At 36.4% G+C, this 20,558-nt stretch overlaps 1 protein-coding gene across 10 annotated transcripts; it reads right to left on the bottom strand.

The window, feature by feature from the left end:
• Nucleotides 1–2,011: 2,011 nt before the first annotated feature.
• On the bottom strand, nt 2,012–10,688 carry LOC140988081 (uncharacterized). 10 transcript variants are annotated; one of them, XM_073456985.1, is made up of 3 exons: nt 7,770–9,154; nt 3,181–3,229; nt 2,012–2,458 (listed from the first exon to the last, which is right to left on the bottom strand). In XM_073456985.1, the coding sequence occupies exons 1-2, from the start codon at nt 8,752–8,754 to the stop codon at nt 3,216–3,218; spliced, it is 999 nt and encodes a 332-aa protein (XP_073313086.1). In that variant the 5' UTR covers nt 8,755–9,154; the 3' UTR covers nt 2,012–2,458; nt 3,181–3,215. The 10 variants fall into 10 exon arrangements, 4 of the variants coding, with proteins under 4 accessions (XP_073313086.1, XP_073313084.1, XP_073313083.1 ...); XM_073456983.1 differs by lacking the exon at nt 3,181–3,229 and adding an exon at nt 9,525–9,807 and having other exon boundaries at nt 2,014–2,458; nt 7,770–8,905; XM_073456982.1 differs by lacking the exon at nt 3,181–3,229 and having other exon boundaries at nt 2,014–2,458.
• Nucleotides 10,689–20,558: the final 9,870 nt, after the last annotated feature.

The following is a 20,558-nucleotide window of genomic DNA, read 5'->3' as shown; positions in this document are numbered from 1 at the left end:
CATGGCTCGAGGAATTCCAAATCTACTAAAAATATTTTCTTTTAAGAATTTGATGACGATTTTATGATCATTTGTTCGACATGGAATTGCCTCTATCCATTTGGAAACATAATCAACTGCAACTAAAATATACAAGTATCCAAATGAAAGTGGAAAAGGTCCCATAAAATCAATTCCCCAACAGTCAAAGATTTCAATTTCAATGATAGGATTCAAAGGCATCATGTTTCTTTTTGAAATCGCAGCCAATTTTTGACAATTTTCACAGATCTTGCAAATTTCATGGGTATCTTTAAACAAAGTGGGCCAATAAAATCCACACTGCAAGATTTTTGCAGCANGGTGTCATTTCATAAGATGATCCTGTTACTAGTCTCGATAAATGATCGACTACAACATTCTCGGTTCTTTTTTTATCTTTGATCACAATGTCAAATTCTTGGAGCAACAAAATCCATCGTATCAGTCATGGCTTTGCATCCTATTTGGTCAACAAATATCTAATAGCAGAATGATCAGTAAACACAATAGTCGTTGATCCAATCAAATAAGAATGAAATTTATCTAATGCAAATATTACAGCAAGTAGTTCTTTTTCAGTTGTGGAATAATTCATTTGAGCATTTTTTAAAGTTCTACTTGCATAATATATCACATAAGGCTTACCGTTTTTTCTTTGACCCAATACTGCACCGACTGCATAATCACTCTCATCGTACATGATTTCAAATGGTAAAGACCAATCAGGAGGTTGCATGATAGGAGCTGATGTTAAATGTCGAATGATTTTATCAAAAGAATTTTGGCATTCTTGAGTCAACTCAAATACAGTGTCTTTTGTTAAGAGGTTACAAATGGGTTTAGAGATTAAACTAAAGTCATTTATAAACCTCCTATAAAATCCAGCATATCCAAAAAATGAACGAATTTCTTTAATGGTTTTTGGAGGGGGTAAATTGGCAATGACATCAACTTTTGCTTTATCAACTTCAATTCCATGAGATGACACAATATGTCCCAAAACAATCCCAGGATTAATCATGTAATGACATTTTTCTCAATTTAAAATAAGATCTTTTTCCTCACATCTTTTTAAAACTTTTTCTAAATTTTCAAGACAATTATCAATTGTACTCCCAAAAATAGTTAAATCATCCATGAAAATCTCCAAACAATTTTCAACCATGTCGCTAAAAATTCTTAGCATACATCTTTGAAATGTTGCTGGGGCATTGCATAAACCAAATGACATCCTTCTGAATGCAAATGTTCCAAAAGGACATGTGAATGTAGTTTTTTCTTGATCTTCAAGTGCAATGGGAATTTGATAATAACCTGAATATCCATCGAGAAAACAGTAGTATGAATGACCTGCCACTCTTTCTAAAATTTGATCCAAAAATGGTAATGAAAAATGATCTTTTCTAGTGGCATCATTTAATTTTCTGTAACCAATACACATACACCAACAAGATGGGACTCGACTTGTTAACAATTCACCTTTTTCATTTTTTATCACTATGATGCCAGATTTTTTTGGAACTACTTGTGATGGACTTACCCACTTACTATCAGAAATAGGATAGATAATTCCAACATCAAGTAGTTTGAGAACTTCAGTTTTCACAACATCTTTCATGTGCGGATTTAACCTCCTTTGTGGTTGTTGAGATGTTTTAGCATTTTCTTCTAAATGAATTTTGTGAGGGCAAATTAGTGGATTAATGCCCTTGAGATCTTTTAATGTCCAACCAATTGCATTTTTATGTCTTTTAAGCATATCAACTAATTTACCTTCTTGATTACTTGCTAGTTTGGAAGAAATTACCACCGAATATGTTTCATCTTCTCCAAGAAATGCATACTTCAATTCTTCTGGCAAAGGTTTGAACTCCAATATGGGTGGTTCATCTTTGTTCTCATATTTTGCCTCAAATTCTTTCTTTGTGTGAGGCCCATTTACTCTAACGACAATTAATGATCAAACAATAATGATTTGATTTAAAACTACAGCAGAAATGGTTTAAAAATACTTTAAAACGGACCTCAGGGCCTAGAAAAATTTCGGCATGACCTCCCCGTAAGCAGGACATCCCGAAAAACTCAAGCAGCATTTTATATCAAAATATACTCCAACTAAAGTCATAAAAACAAAAACCAAAGTCAAAAACCTATAGCCGCACTGGCCAGGACTAAACAGAAATTAAAACTTACCACATACTCACCAGATCATAAGAATCATAAGGTCGACTCAGAACATCACAAAAACAACCAAATATCATTACAGATACACGGGGCATCTCCCCGGAAAATAAACTACAATACAAAACTGAAACAAACTCAAGACATACATATAGACTAACTGGGAAACTCCACTGACAGAACCAAGCAATCCAACCTCAATCCCGAGCTCCACTGGCGGAACCTCGGCCTGATGCTGCAAAACGACTCGGGAGATCTACCATGGTGCCCAATAGCAACCACAGCAGCCCCCCCAGTAAACAACTGAGGTTAGGATTCTGGTATGAAACAGTTCAACAATAACAACAATAATCATAAATCATGCATAATCATATAATAAAATGTAATATGCAATGCATGAAAGGCTCAACGAATAATCGGGATAACAGGAGCCAACAAACGGTACGATAACAACTGGAATAATGCTCGAGCAACAACACAGGGGAGCTACATCGTCATGCAGCTAAACCGCCCTGCCAAGTATGCGAGGTATGCCAAGCTGTGCTGAATAACACCCCTGACTCGGCCTCCATACAGCTGATACGCTATAACAGGATGGCACAACAGAACGAACTAGATGACACAATCCCAGCGCTCACCTCAAAAGGCTGCACTAACCACGGAATTGTTCAATCACATCTACGGTTTCATGTGTATAGGCCTATCAGCCACACAATGATCCCGAGATAAACAACAGTGCCAGATAACAACGGATATCAACAATGGGCTAACAAGAACGATAGGGCTCAACATGAATGTCATAACTGTATGCCCGATGCTAAATGCCAATAATATGTCATAATAATAAACATAGATCACAACGAAGGCATTTAACAATTTATAACAGTCAACAAGTCATACACCCGATCAATGTAACACAGAATGACAATTAAACATAATTTATGTTTTACCGTCGTATGTTACCGAGCTGTAACATACCTATACCAACTTGAAAATCCACTAACAACTTCACTTCAAGACCCTTGGCCTAAACAAAGCAACAATAAACCGATCATGAAAATTACATTCCATACCAATGTCCAATTTGGCACAAAAGAGCGTAAAATTCGTATCTCGCTCAATATTAACTGAAATCAATATCCGCCAATTGGAAATGGAAGATAACTCGAATATCTAACTTTTTCTAGAATAAACCAATTCCAGAATCGGAGTAGATTAATGCCAGAATTTACAAGAACACGCTGCTACTCACACATTTCGCGGACAGAACTATAATACTGCGCAGTTTCAGTAAAACATGCATAACTCTCTCAATTTTTAATGGAATTTAACGAATCTTATATCATTACGAAGATAACACATAGCTCTACAACTTTCATTTTAGCTAAAAACCAAGAATCCGAGTTCTTATATGTCATAAACCCGAATTACAGTAGGTGTTCTGCACAGCACACTTGCAGAATTCGATTCGACACATTTCGGTAGGAAAATCATATCAATTCCGTTTCTTATCCAAATTTGATGATTCTAGCGGCTAAAGAAAGCTAACAAACAGAGCTACAAGTTCTTTTTAGGTCATTTCTACAAATTCAAAATACAAAAATCGTAGCAACCCAAAAACGCTCACCCAAAAACGAGAAGAATTCGCGCAGAACAGAGCACCGGAACAGCAGCTTCGATCTACCCGAATCCTTGCTCAAACTTCGCGATTTTTGACTTAAATCGAAGCTTAGGATGTTAGGAAGACACCCCTTCAGACCGATTGAGATTTGGACGTCGGACGGAGGAGAAATCGCAACTTTCCCGCAGCCGCTACACAAGTGACGGGAAATGGGTTTAGGGAAATGTTTATCTCTTCTTTCTTTCCTTTCTCTCGATTCTTCCTTCTCTTATTTGGTACGTTATGTGTATGTATATGTATTTTTATATAATGTGTATTTGGTTACTAAAATAGTAACTTAAGCCCATTTATCTCGGTCTGTATTTATTTTGCTCTCGTGTGTTATTTAAACTCTATATGTATTTTATATCGTTAAATTCTCCGATATTCTAAAATACATATTTTTAACACACTTCTTGAATTTATTTGGCATAATTAATTATTTTAATTTACAACTCAATAATTATTCTAATTATGCCATAACTACCGGATAATTAATTACAGGGCCTTACACTTCTCCACCCCTTAAAACAAATTTCGTCCTTGAAATTTCGGTTCATACACATACATCTTACGTAGATACGAAACCAACAATACATTACTAAGAATCAAACAGATATGGATAAGATGCTCTCATCTTCTCTTCTGTTTCCCACGTTGATTCTTCTACACCATGCCTCGACCACTGAACACGTACAAGTGGTATAACTTTATTGCGTAACACTTTATCTTTACGATCCAATATACAAACAGGATACTCAATATACGATAGAGACGGATCAAGTTCAACCTCATCAGGCTGAATCACATGAGACGGATCGGGCTCATACTTACGCAACATAGAAACATGGAAAACATCATGGATGCCAGACAATGACTGGGGCAAATCCAAACGATAAGCACAAGTCCCAATACGCTCAACAATCTCGTAGGGGCCAACGAAACGAGGTGACAACTTACCTTTCATACCAAAACGAACAACACCTCTAAACGAAGAGATTCTCAGAACACAAAATCTCCAACTTGAAATTCTAGAGGTCGACGACGTCTGTTAGCATAACTAGCTTGCCGATCTTGGGCAGCTTTAATTTTCTGACGAATCAACTGGACTTTATCATGCATTTCCTGAACACTGTCAGGTCCAGTCAACTGCTTCTCACCAAATTCATCCCAACAAAGAGGTGATCGACATCGTCTGCCGTACAAAGCATCAAAAGGAGCCATACCAATAGTCACCTGAAAACTGTTGTTATAAGAAAATTCTACTAGTGGTAAAGTTTCTTGCCAACTGTCTTTGAAATCCATAACCACTGCTTGAAGCAGATCCTCGAGTGTCTGGGTCGTGCGTTCTGTCTGAGGATGGTACGCAGTACTCATCGCAAGTCGGGTACCCATTTCTTTTTGGAAACTAGTCCAAAACTTTGATGTGAATCTAGGGTCACGATCTGAAATTATTGCAACTGAACTCCATGAAGTCTCACAACATTTTCAATATACAGACGAGCCATCTTCTCGTCATTTCGATGCCATTTGGGTGATTGTCGACAGATTATCTAAAATCCATAGCAATGTGCTCCCAATTCCACTGAGGAACCTCAAGACTATGCAGTAATCCTCCCGGTCTCATTCGTTCCGCTTTGACTTGCTGACAGATCATACAACGAGACACAAACTCAGCAACATCCTTTTTCATATTCTTCCACCAAAACTGAGGCCGTAGAATATGATACATTTTCCTTCCTCCTGGGTGGATACTATATCGAGTCTTCTTTAAGGATGGCTCTAAGCAATTCAGGAATATCTGGGACAACCAATCTACCATTCAACCGAAGAGAATCATCTGAGTGAATTGAGAAACCAGATTGGTGTCCTTGAGATACTAACTCATAAGATTTCAGAACTCGATCATCAGTTTTCAGAGCTGACTTTACAATCTGAATCAACTCTGGCTAAACAGAAATCTGAGATACACAAACAGCATTACCTTGGATTTGAAAATCCAGCCCAGAAGTGCAAATATCCTCTCGTAACTTAGAAACATGAATAAATGATAAATTAACATCAACAACCTTACGGCTCAAAGCATCGGCACTGACATTCACTTTTCCCGGATGAGACTGGATCTCACAATCATAATCTTTCAAAAGATCGATCCAACGTCTCTGTCTCATATTCAGATCTGACTGAGAGAACAGATACTTCAAGCTTTTGTGATCAGAATAGATTACAAATTGCTCCCCAAACAAATAATGTCTCCAAATCTTGAGAGCAAAAACAATAGCAGCCAATTCCAAGTCATGAACAGGATACTTAGACTCATGCGGTTTCAATTGACGAGAACCATAGGCCACCACTCTGCCATGCTGCATCAGAACACAACCTAGACCTCGATTAGACGCGTCGGTACAAACAACAAATCCTCCAGAACCACTCGGAATGGTAAGAACTGGTGCAGAAGTCAATCTCTTCTTCAACTCGACAAAACTTGACTCACATTCATCAGACCAAATGAATCTCTGATTTTTCTGAGTCAGTTGAGTGATAGGTCTAGCAATCTTTGAGAAATTTTCAATAAATCTTCGGTAATAACCAGCTAAACCCATGAAACTACGAATCTCTGGCACATTGGTCGGTCGTGCCCAATTCAGAACTGCTTCCACTTTACTTGGATCGACAGAAATACCATGTTGAGATATGACATGGCCCAGAAATACAACTTTATCTAACCAAAACTCACACTTGGATAGCTTGGCGTACAACTGATTCTTTTGAAGAATTCGAAGAACTAGTCTCAAGTGTTTGGCATGCTCTTCCTCAGACTTGGAATAGACAAGATTATCATCGATGAATACAATCACAAAACGATCGAGATATTTACGAAATACTCGATTCATCAAGTCCATAAACACAGCAGGAGTATTGGTCAAACCAAAAGGCATAACCAAAAATTCAAAGTGTCCATATCTCGTGCGAAAAGCTGTTGTCGGCACATCTTCTTGTCTGACTCGCACTTGATGGTACCCAAAACGGAGATCAATCTTAGAATACACCGAAGTACCTTGCAACTGATCAAATAAGTCATCAATCCTAGGAAGTGGATATTTATTCTTGACAGTAGACTTATTCAATTGTCGATAATCAATACACATCCGCATCGTACCATCTTTCTTCTTGACAAATAGAATCGGTGCACCCCACGGTGAAGAACTCGGACGAATATAGCCTTTACTCAACAAATCCTGTAATTGTTCTTTCAGCTCTTTTAGCTCAACAGGAGCTAAACGATACTGTGCTCGAGATATGGGTTCAGTTCCTGACATTAATTCGATACTGAACTCAACTTCTCGTTCTGGTGGAAAACCAGGAATATCTTCTGGAAACACATCAGGAAACTCACAGACTACACGAATATCAGAAATTCGTCGCTCATCTTGCGACAGATCCACAGCATAAACCAGAATACCTTCATGACCAGAATCTAACAATCGATTCATCTCAATGGCAGAAATTAGAGGAATCTTGGCTTGAGAACCACGACCATAGAAATTCCATTTAGGTGCAAAGCTAGGTCTGAAACGAACTATACCTCGATAACAGTCAACAGTGGCACGATTAGCAGTCAAAACATCCATACCAACGATGCAATCAAAGTCATGCATAGGTAGAACTATGAGATTCAGATATAGAACATTTTCATCATGAAACAAAACCGCATTGAACACCACATTATCAGTGATAATCATTTTGCCCATCGGAGTAGCAACAGATAGATCGGAATTCATACTAGTGGTGCGAAGATCATGCGAAACGACGAATGCATAAGAAACAAAGGAATGAGATGCTCCAGTATCAAATAACACTCGTGCTATAAAACCACATAGAGTACAATTACCAGTAATGACAGTACCTGGAGATGCCTGAGCCTCATCCTCAGTCAAGGCAAATACATGAACAGATGACTGATTCTGTTGACCACCTTGCCCTCTGCTCTGATGCGAAGGGCGACTAGGCTGATGGGAAGACTGGGACGCTGCTGGAATTCTTTTACTTGAAGCTCCACTACCTGCCTGGGCTGATTTCCCCGTCTTACTAGGACAAACTCTTGCAAAATGACCCGGCCGACCACAAACATTGCAAATCCCTTGAACTCCAACACATTGATTACTAGAATGCTTTCCTCCACAGTGATCACAGTAAGGTCCACTATAACGATATCCCCCACGGTTACCTGAACTCCCCGAACTCGAAGAACTAGAACCAGGCTTCTTAAATTGCTTCCCACGTGGACGAAGAGATGCAGAACCAGATTGATTGAACTGTTGCCTTCCCGAATGATGATGTTGGGTAGGAGCTCGATTGCCACTTCTCTTAAGACTAGCTTCAGCCCTTTTTACTATTTCCACTGCTTCGAGATAATTTAGTTGCTTACCGGTAGAAACAAAAGGGTGCAGATGATCGTTCAGTCCTTCAATGAAACTTTCAACAACAGCAACCTGACTCGCAGCAACATGAGGAGCATATCTCAGCATAGCATAAAAAGTATCCGCATACTCCGCAACTGACATATCGCCTTGTTTCAGGTTATGAAACTCAGAAGCCTTAGAACTATAGAATGATGGAGGACAATAACTTTCCTTAAACTTCAGCTTGAATATATCCCACGATGGAACAATCCTCTGAGCATCTAAAGTCATCAATGTAGTAAACCACAACATTTTGGCACGATCTTTCAACTGATGCACAGCTAATCTCAATCGACACTCTGGAGGATACTCAATCAAATCAAACAATTCCTCAATCTCAGAAATCCACAATTCTACTTTCTCAGCTCCCTCCGAACCACTGAATCGAGGTGGATGCATAGAATGGAAACGCGCAACTAATTCATCCATCCTAAGCTGGTCTAGATGATCAGCAGCTTGCTCAACAAAAGTATAATCAACAACACGGACACGAGCTCTACCACGTCCACGACCTCGACCACGACCTCAACCTCGAGCTAAAGGAATCTCATCAACAGGAATTTCTCCACCACCCTCCATTCTATACGATAAAACACCAAAACTATTAGAATGAAAGTAAACAAATCATATAATCACATAAGCATGTTGTCAAGTAGCATACACAGGCGCAACAACCATTTTAGTGCCAAGACTCAAATGTCCTAGACTCTAGTTCGAGCGTATCCCAATTTACGCTCTGATACCAAGATGTGAGGCCCATTTACACTAACGACAATTAATGATCAAACAATAATGATTTGATTTAAAACTGCAGCGGAAATGATTTAAAAATACTTTAAAACGGACCTCAGGGCCTAGAAAAATTTCGGCATGACCTCCCCGTAAGCAAGACATCCCAAAAAACTCAAGCAGCATTTTATATCAAAATATACTCCAACTAGAGCCATAAAAACAAAAACAAAAGTCAAAAACCTATAGCCGCACTGGCCAGGACTAAACAGAAATTAAAACTTACCACATACTCACCAGATCATAAGAATCATAAGGTCGACTCAGAACATCACAAAAACAACCAAATATCATTACAGATACACGGGGCATCTCCCCGGAAAATAAACTACAATACAAAACTGACACAAACTCAAGACATACATATAGACTAACTGGGAAACTCCACTGACAGAACCAAGCAATCCAACCTCAATCCCGAGCTCCACTGGCGGAACCTCGGCCTGATGCTGCAAAACGACTCGAGAGATCTACCATGGTACCCAATAGCAACCACAGCAGCCCCCCAGTAAACAACTGAGGTTAGGATTCTGGTATGAAACAGTTCAACAATAACAACAATATTCATAAATCATGCATAATCATATAATAAAATGTAATATGCAATGCATGAAAGGCTCAACGAATAACCGGGATAAAAGGAGCCAACAAACGGTACGATAACAACTGGAATAATGCTCGAGAAACAACAAAGGGGAGCTACATCGTCATGCAGCTAAACCGCCCTGCCAAGTATGCGAGGTATGCCAAGCTGTGCTGAATAACACATAGCTCTACAACTTTCATTTTAACCAAAACCCAGAATCCGAGTGCTTATATGTCATAAACCCGAATTACAGTAGGTGTTCTGCACAGCACACTTGCAGAATTCGATTCGACACATTTTGGTAGGAAAATCATATCAATTCTGTTTCTTATCCAAATTTGATGATTCTAGCGGCTAAAGAAATCTAACAAACAAAGCTACAAGTTCTTTTTAGGTCATTTCTACAAATCCAAACTACAAAAATCGCAGCAACCCAAAAACGCTCACCCAAAAACGGGAAGAATTCGCGCAGAACAGAGCACCGGAACAGCAGCTTCGATCTACCCGAATCCTTGCTCAAACTTCGCGATTTCTGACTTAAATCGAAGCTTAGGATGTTAGGAAGACACCCCTTCAGACCGATCGAGATTTTGACGCCGGACGGAGGAGAAATTGCAACTTTCCCGCAGCCGCTACACAAGTGACGGGAAATGGGTTTAGGGAAATGTTTATCTCTTCTTTCTTTCCTTTCTCTCGATTCTTCCTTCTCTTATTTGGTAAGTTATGTGTATGTATATGTATTTTTATATATTGTGTATTTGGTTACTAAAATAGTAACTCAAGCCTATTTATCTCGGTCTGTATTTATTTTGCTCTCGTGTGTTATTTAAACTCTATATGTATTTTATATCGTTAAATTCTCCGATATTCTAAAATACATATTTTTAACACACTTCTTGAATTTATTTGTCATAATTAATTATTTTAATTTACAACTCAATAATTATTCTAATTATGCCATAATTACCGGATAATTAATTACAGGGCCTTACACTCTGATCCTGATAACGAGTGATATCTGATAAAATCATCAAGATCAATTTCAATATTTTTTTTAACAGTATAAATTGAACAAATATCTAATTGGTCACGAGTACTCCCTTCTTGAATGTTTTCTTCCATAAGAGTTTCAATAAGATTTTCATCTTCACTTTCATCTCCTTTGTCATGTGGTTGCTTACAAAGATTAAAAACATTAAGCTCCAAGGTCATGTTACCAAATGACAACTTCATTATTCCATTCCTGCAATTTATAAGAGCATTAGAAGTTGCTAAAAATGGACGACCTAAAATTACAGGAATTGCATTACAAGCTTCGATAGGTTGTGTATCCAAAACTATGAAATCGACAGGATATACAAAGTTATTAACTTTGACCAACACGTCTTCTACCACACCTCTTGGCACTTTAACAGATCTATCGGCAAGTAAAAGTGTTACCGAAGTACGTTTTAACTCACCTAGATTGAGTTCTTGATAAACTGAATATGGAAGTAAATTCACACTAGCTCCAAGATCAAGCAAGGCTTTTTTAATCTTTCGTTCTCCAATAATACATGAAATAGTATGACAACCAGGGTCTTTGTATTTCAAATTATTATTATTTTGAATAATTGCACTTACTTGTTCGGCTAAAAATGCTTTCTTTTTCACATTCAATTTTCTTTTCACGGTTCACAAGTCTTTCAAAAATTTAGCATATGATGGTAACTGCTTTATTGCATCTAATAAAGGAATATTAACTTTTACTTGTTTAAAAATATCATATATATCAGAATTCAAATTTGATTTTTTTGTATTTTTCAATGCATGAGGGAATGGTGGTGGCACTATCTATTGATCCTCTTCTTCGCAAGTTATGGGTTCCACTTCCTTATCCTTTGGAGTTGATTTATCATCATTTTCACAAGGTTCAAGAATGGATTTTTCCACTACCTTACCACTGCGAAGGGTAATAACAGATTTCACCTGATCCATCGGTTGAGTTCCAGAAATTCCGGTGTGTGATTGATGATCCTTGGGATTAGGCTGTGGTTGTGAAGGAAACTTACCTTTTTCATGAACATTAAGTGCAGATGCAAATTTAGCAAGAGTATCTTTCAAATCTGTCATGGTTTGAGCAGTTTGAGTATTGATAGACTCTTGCTTTGCAATGAAAGAATTCAATTTATCTTCCAAGTTCCTTTTAGGTGGAGGAACATAAGGTGCATAATTTTGAAAATTTTGATGATATTGGAAATGTGGTTGTGAAAATTGTGCAGCATTATCATTCCTCCAACTAAAGTTTGGATGATTTCGCCAACCTGGATTGTAATTTTGAGAAAATGGTTCAAAATTTGGCATTTTGAAATTGTTCAAAACATTGGCTTATTCATGGAGACATTTTTTTAAAGAGGGCAAAGTGGGACAATCTTTTGTAGAATGATCACTTGTATCACAGATGTGACACGCAATTTCTCGAACAGATTTTAATTGACCATTCTTTTTCAATTCAAGTGCTTCAACTTTTCTTGCCAAAGAGGTATATCTAGCTTGCAGATCATGTTCATCTTTGAGGGTATACATACCTCCACTAGATGTGGGAGATTGAATCTTGTTGGATGGTTCGATTGTACCTATAGTGTCCCAATTTTGAGCATTTTCAGCTAATGAATCGAGATACTCAATTGCCTCGTTTGGATCTTTATCTTCAAATGTTCCATTACACATAAATTCAACCATTTGCCTATCTTTAGGTGTTAAGCCTTCATAAAATTGAGAAACAACTCTCCAAATTTCAAAACCATGATGTGGACAAAGATTAAGCAATTCTTTATATCTATCCCAACACTGATAAAAAGTTTCTCCTTGTTTTTGAGTGAAAGTGATGATTTGCCTTTTGAAAGAATTTGTTCTATGAGATGGAAAAAACTTTTTCAAAAATTGTTGTTGCAATTCATCCCAAGTTCGAATGGATCCCGATCTAAGATTTTGTAGCCAAGTTTTAGCTTTATCTTTTAAAGAAAAAGGAAAAAGCTTAAGTTGAATGGTGTTCATGCTACAATTTAGATCATTATATGTGTTGCACACTTCTTCAAATTCTCGTAAATGCATGTATGGATTTTCAGAATCTAAGCCATGAAAGTTGAGTAAAAGTTGGATAATACCATGCTTAAAATTTAAATGAGATGCATCAGGGGGAAAAACTAGACATGAAGGTGCACTAGTACATATAAGATTCATGTGATCTCTAAGTGTTCTTCGTCTATCATGATCATGTTGAGATTGAATTTCATCTTCATTTTCCTGGATGGTTTCTTCCGCCATGTTTTGTAAAAATTCAAAGAAAGAAAATTAAATAGACTTGAAATTAAATTATACTTCCCCGGCAACGGCAACGGCAAAAGAGAAAGAAGAAAAACACACAAAAACAATAAAAAATTCAAAGAAAGAAAATTAAATAGACTTGAAATTAAATTATACTTCCCCGGCAACGGCGCCAAAAACTTGTTATGACTTTGATTGTTGCACTCCCAATAGCAGGTTGTCCGCAAGTAGTATAATTCGGTGAGTCCGATATCGTATCCACAGGGAAGCTACGGTAATTACAAGTCCACTACAATGTCTTTTAGTTTTTGTTTTTGTTTTTCTTTTAATTGTTTGAATCTTTAATTTGTAATTTTTAATTGTTCAAATTTTTTTTTAAGTAGTTTAGATTAGATGTTCCTCTCTTTATATTTTAATAAAGTTAACATTAATTAACATTATTGAATTCAACTTAATAAAATGGTTCCAATATATTAAATAATCATATTTATATTATGTTATATACTATTTTCTTATAAGTATAAAATATATATCAAAACTTATAAATGTTGTCAAGTATTTATTGTGCTATATATATTTGTAAACACTAAATCAAGGTTCCCACTTTAAATGGTTGGTAAAACCAAACTAACATTTAAATGGTACCAAGAATTTAGTGTAACATATAGTAACAATAAATCAAAACTCCCACTTATAAGTAGGGTATAAAAATGTTTAAAGAAATAAATATAACATAAACAATAAATAATGATTAAATAATATAAAACATAGATTATTACCTTTTAATAATCTTATTATCATACCAAGAGCTTCACCTTTTATCTCAACCTTGGGAAGTTAGCTACTCATTATTCAAAGCATTAAACTTTGAATATGAAATTAACATACTAATTATTTTTAAATGATGAAATAAAGGAAAAATAAAGAGAGAAATATTATGAACTCAAAGATTTGTTCATAGAATGAGGGATATCTCAATTCATTACAATGCACCCATATTTATAGCCAAATTTGGGGAGACAACCACAAATAAAATATTATTTTTTTACACATAAGTCTTCATTGGTGTTCCAAGAAATTATATTTTAATACACATCACTTTTGAAAATCTTCCCATCCAATTTTGCTTCTCCACATAAAATAAAACATGTGGATAATTGAGTTGTTTGAATTGTGGTATTTTATTTTAACCATTTGACCAAATAGTTTGAGAGATATGGTTAAAATACTAGAGCATGGTAAAACTACCACTCCTTTGGTAACTTCGTTTGTTGCTTAATTTGATCCCAATTGTGAGAAGATTTTTATCTCATGCTTGTCACCAATATTGTAGATATTATCAACTTTCTACAGGTCCAAGAATCATCTTAATCCCATTTGCAACGCCAAGTTTATTCTTGTTTTATCGAACCTGTAAAAATAGTAAAAACTTATAATTACACAACAACTTATTTTTTATATAATTTATTATAAAACATGTAATATTTAAACATTTAATAAAACAAAAACTATAAATTTATATTATAAAACATTTAATTAATGTACAATTTTTATATTTATCAAAATCAGGCTGGTCATTGTTGTTATGTGAAGCTTGATGGTTATTATATCATACTACTGATATATGTAGATGATATGTCGATAGCCGAAACTTGTTTGGAGGAGATTGATAAACTCGAGAAAGAGTTATCAAAAGAATTTGCCTTGAAGGATTTGGATGCTGCAAAACAAATCTTTGGAATGAAGATCCTTAGAGATCAGGTGAATGGAGTCTTGAAACTTGATAAGATTCCTGGAAGCAAGAATCCAGCTGATATGCTCACGAAGGCTGTTATCATTGAAAAACTGAAGTTGTGTTTGACTTCAGTTGGTCTTCAGGAGTAACATTGGAGATATGAGCTGCTGCACTGATGATGTGAAGACATGATTAAAATCAAGTTTTCAAGTGGGAGAATTGTTAGGTGAGGTGTGGCGACCACACATTAAATAAAATAATATTAAATCACATATCCCACATCGAATGTTTTCAAAAGTTTCTGGAGGGAATTAGTTATAAATAGAGTTCGATTCCTTCAGTTATTGTATCCCAAAATCAAAAGCTTTTCAGCTTTGATAAAAAGAGAGTGCATAGAAAAAAGAGTGCATTTTTTTCTTGAGTGCGGGAATTCTCTTGTGTGAGTTAGAGAAATTATTTTCTCGGTATACTCGGGTTGGGAGTTTGAGAAATATTGAGTGTATTGGTGTATACACTTGTTGTAATATTTCTTCCATTTATAAAAGTTGCAGTGATCTGTGGACGTAGCCTATATTGGTTGAACCACGTAAATCTTTGTGTTCTTGTTGGTTATTTTATTCCGCAATTTTTTAGATTTCGATATTATCATCGTGATCGACATCGCTTCGGGTGTAATTCCCCAACACATTCAGCATGTGGTTAGAGAGCACTGAGTATTGGAACAACATTTTCCATATGAATGGATATCCAAATATGATCATGCGAATTTGGGAACACCACGAGTATAATTTTAATATCCTTAATATTTTTATACATACTCAATAATTTTACTTTCACGTAATGATGTACTACACAATAATATATCTATGATTTATTCTAATTAATTAGGGTTAAAATAATCAAAATTTTGAATATTAAAACTCCCCCTTAGATGATTATTTGCACAAACAAACGACTCGTCAAATATCCATTTGACAAGATGGATGATTAGAAACTTCATCGGGACTCAATGCTACCTCGTTAAAACATTTTCATTAAAACTCATTGGGAAAAATCCAAACGAAATAAAATAGTACATCAATAGATATTTTCTTTGGATGTCTTCTCGACGATAGATGCGGCTCATTAAAACTGTAACGTCCGAAAACCAAACCTACGTAAACCACATACATGCAAAATTCTTTTAATTACTTAATTTTTTATTTAATTGCTTGCATGATATTTATTATATGATTAAAGTATGATTACATGGTTAAATGATTATATGACATGATTACATGAAATTAAGGATTTTATCTGAATGTTCGATAATAGGTAGGGGAAAGGAGACCAGGAAGACCAAGACAATAATAATTACTTTTCATTAAATAATTGCAAGGCTTCCTAATATGATTAAAAATGATTTAATTTTTCTAAAAACGTTAGAGTTCGAATTATTTTACGAGTCGAGCTCGATTTTTCCCAGGAAGTCGGTTTTGGGCAAACAAAGAGTTTTAAAAGATCAAAAATATTATTTTTGAGAAAATAATTTCATAATCTTTTATGTTTTAATTAAATAAGTGTTATTGAGCTCAATTTAATTAATTTAAGTAGGCCCAATTATCCTTAAGCTTGCAAGCCCAAAATCAAAGCCCATTAACATGTTAATTAATTTATAAATAAGATACCTAAGCTTCCCAAACACCACAATCAAACCTTGTTTCAGCCGAAAAACACACATCACACACACAAGAATTTTCGAGAAGTAGGGAAGAAGAAAAGCTTGTGTTCTTTGTCGTCCCATCGTCCAAACTTCACACCCTCGCCAACAATCGAATACATAAACGCAAAGGCACGTTTTCTAAACCCTTTTAAACATCATACAAATCAGAATATGTGTGTGTTAATTGATTATGCATGAAAAATATTGGTGTTCGATTATTATATGATATTTTGCATATTTTCAAAGTTTTAAAGATTTTACGCTCGTTTTGAAAAACGTTTTGAATCCAATGAGTACGCTGCCAACGTAGGATATTATATGAATGCTTTGTGATTGAAACATGATAAAATTCAATAGAAAATAAGGCTGGGGCCGTGGGATTTATCAAGGAAAGGACCGAGGGTTGCTTGGCTTGTGTTGTCTTCAAGGCTCGGTTACTTTGCATGGGTGCGTGTGGGCTCGGCCAGGGATGGCTGGGGCTCGACGAGGGTTATGGTTGAGGGCCTGGTAGAGTCCTAGGGTGCTAGGACTCGCACAACAGGGCTGGGGAAGGTCTTCGCAGGATAGGACTCTTCCCGAGGGTGTTTTCTTGTATGGAGCGAGAGTTTCAGAGGGCGGCTCGATTTGGGGCTGGGCTAAGCGGTCTGGATGGTGACTTAGGATGGTCCGGTGAGGGTTAGGAATGGCTGGGCTCAACGGTGTGGCTCGGTTCGTGAGGGCTCGTGGAAACTGGAGGTAGCAGCTTTTGTGGGTGCGCGCGGCTGTTGTCTGGTTTCAGTTGGGTCGTGCGTGAGTCTAAGTTTCTGGACTGGGCTTGGTTTGGTCTGGGCATGGTCCAGGGTTGGTTAGGGTCAGGTTGGCTCGTGGTGGCTCGGCTGGAAGTGTAGAGCCCAAATTCAATACACGTATAACCCATGCAATCATTTAATTATTTAAAACATTTATTTAATTTTTAAAAAATGAGTTTTAGCCATGCATGATTTATTTAATTGCATTATTTTAAATTATTTATGATTATGTGACGCACGTTAAAATGTTTTCTCGAGTTTCATGTTTCAGGCGAATATTCGATATGGGATCGAGGAAAAGAGACCGGTGACGATTTTGGGGATTTTAAATGCGGTATTTTTTTTTAAGTTGGATTGGGGCATTTTAAAAGATTATTTAATTTTTAGCATTCTAAAAGCCTAATTTAATTACTAGGTGATTTTATGATTTTAAACTTTTAAAGATATGGCACTTGTGCATTTTATTTTAAATTAGAAGATTTTATTAAAATTAATAGTGAGTTAGCATTTATTAGCATTTTAATTAACATTTTAAGTGGCATTTAGTTAGCCTTTTATTTACCTTGTTAATTATGTAATTGAGCTAAATTATTTACCCTAAATTACTAAACACACGCACACAGACCATTAACACACACATATACACGTTAAACACACAACACACACAAACACATTTCATTTACACATTTTGGAGAGAAAATTTAGGGTTCTTGAGAAGTGCAGCAGCCGTCCCCTTTTTCCCTTACATGTCCAGCAAAATTTTGTGATTTTCTTCAAGAAGATCGAGCCACTAATCGCACTGGATCAACCCTCGCTTCTTTCCAGCTTCGGTATCGTCGGTTCGGTAAATTTTAATATCTAAAGGCACGCATATTCTTTCCTTTATGCATCGATCTCGTCATATTATGCGTAGTGTCATTTATTATGCGTAAAAATACATGTGTGATGTGTAGAAGTTTGGCAATTATGTTTAGATCACTTTTGAAACCGTTTTTTGATCTAAAATCACGTTTTTGCTGTCTTTTTAAATACTGCGAATTTTCAATCATGATTTTGAGAAAACTTTCAACACAAAAATCGTAGAACGTTTTGATATCTTCGATTTGATATAAAATTCGAAATTTTTGGATAAGAATTGAGTGAGTTATGGCGTTTTTTGTAGGACTGCTCAAACTGCGTTTTCTGAAAATATATGATAGTGATGTGTTCTTGAAGTTTTATGGTTGCAGGCTTCGTTGGGGATTGACGGGTGATCGCTGCTTTGTTTAGGTATGTGTTTAATGATGTTGGGATGGTCAATGACGTTTTGTTTCGCGTCGTTAGGCACTTGGGAGAACGAGTAGTCGTGAAAACTATTTTGGTGTAAAAGTTTGAGTTTATGGGTTTTCTTGCGTCGCGTGTAGTGCGTCGTCTCTTTGGGAACATTTGGGACATTTTATGGAGTCGAGTCAGTTTCTTAGTGTCCTAGGATGGGCCTCGAGGTGTTGTTCACTGTCTGTGTAATCGAATTTGGGGAGAATAAGTTTCTAAGTCGCGAAGTCCAGAAAACTCGACGCCCGAGCGGTACTTTCTTACCGCCCGAGCGCCACTCATTCTGTCCGAGGGTAGAGCTTCAGAAAACTTGGTGCCCGGGCGGTAACGGGCGGTAACATTTTACCGCCCGAGCGCCACCTCACTGTCGAGAATTTTTAAACTCGGAGCCCGAGCGGTAATTTCCTACCGCCCGAGCGCCACTCCTTCTGTCCGAATATTTGGTTTCCCATTTTTTTCAAGTTCAAATAATGAGTTCATGTCTTTTATGGTTGGGAAATGTTCACACGTCGTCTTAGAAATTGTTTCGGGGTTTGATGTATTGGGAAAATGAAAAATATATTGGGAACTTTTATACACACTCACACTATATTTTACAATGAGATAGAATGATTCTCAAGCTAACACAAGGCCTCTATTTATAGGCCAAATGAGAGAAAGGGTCAAAAATTTTATTAATGTCATGTAGTTGTAATAGTAGTCTTTGTCTACTCCAACTTTAATTTCATGTCTCTTCTTTCAATGCTTTGTTCCACAACTTTAATCACCGAATTTGACTCTGCTCAAAACAGCCAACATGTGAGGAATTGTCTGTAGATGAATTTGGCCACTTGGTTCACCTCATTTGGTTAAATATTGAAATAGTTATGATTTTTTTACTATATGCTGGTCATAGTGAAAGTAAATTTGTCCTCCTTTTGATATTTTCACAATTTGATCATCTTAACCAACTTTTTAGACAATCATGTCTTCTGCAAAGTTGTAGATAATTTCTCAAGAATTTGAAACATGTTTGAATCACCTCCATTTGAATTTTTTAGCTTGAGTTATCCTTATTTTACCAACACGTAGAAAACCTGAAAATAAAACATATTTAGTAAGACATTTAAATACAAACAAACAGTACTAAAATAACAAAATTTTATAATTTTAATGAAACTTAAATTTTAAAATATAGGTTTTAACATATAATAAATTATTAATTTTAAGTTTCATCAGTTAGTACGATTAAACGAGGTCAAGTCCCGAGTGATCTAGAATGTCATAAGCTATTTATGCACTTCGGTGGTGAGCTCGAGTACCTACGTCTAAGTTATGCAAGTTAAGTGTTGAAATTCACGTTAGTATGTTGCAGCAGTGGCCCCAAGCGAGATCCAACGAATTCCTCAACGCCAAGTAAGTATGTTGACGTGCAAATATTTCAAGTTTTTGAGGTATGCTAAATGTCTTGTGACCAAATTATGAATGGGTTTGGAAGTCGGTGAACGTGGCCGAGGACCTCTCCACCCCGTTAAAGCATGAACGGGTTTAGATCAGGATTGGAAAGCGTTAAAGCATGAACGGGGACCAATCCACCCGTTAAAGCATGAACAGGGATCTCATGTATGTGGTAGTGGGTACGTCCCTGTCAGCCTAATACTGTGGTTTGTCTAATCAGGAATTTATTATGTATGGGTCACTTGCTTTAAAACATGCCTCTACACAAAATGATGAAGTATGTATGTTCAAGTATGCAAGCATGTTTAAGAAAAGTTTTTATCATTATGGCACGTCTATGTTATGCTATTATGATCACGCTCAAGTACGTTTATGTTATCATGTTCAGATTTATGTTTCCAATATGTACGCTCTATTTTGAAGCTGCGTGTGGTTTTACTATTACTCGTTACTTCTAGTTTATACGTGTTGAGTCTTTAGACTCACTAGACTTAATCGATGCAGGTGAGGAGTATGTTGAGGAGGCTAGGGTGGGGACCAAGGAGCTGGCTTGGACTGAGCGGAAGGCTAAACCCGAGG

Source organism: Primulina huaijiensis, chromosome 11 (genome assembly GCF_012295235.1).
Source record: "Primulina huaijiensis isolate GDHJ02 chromosome 11, ASM1229523v2, whole genome shotgun sequence".
Classification (NCBI taxonomy): domain Eukaryota; kingdom Viridiplantae; phylum Streptophyta; class Magnoliopsida; order Lamiales; family Gesneriaceae; genus Primulina; species Primulina huaijiensis.
Note: the sequence above shows the minus strand (reverse complement) of the source record. Positions and strands in the feature narration are given on the sequence as shown.

Excerpts from the sequence above, each read along its gene's own strand:
- LOC140988081 (XM_073456983.1), bottom strand. The coding sequence starts at position 8,754 with ATGGATGAATTAGTTGCGCGTTTCCATTCTATGCATCCACCTCGATTC. Across the intron at positions 2,459-7,769 it reads TGAGGCTCAGGCATCTCCAG|ATCTCCCGAGTCGTTTTGCA; the intron begins GTACTGTCATTA and ends GCACCATGGTAG.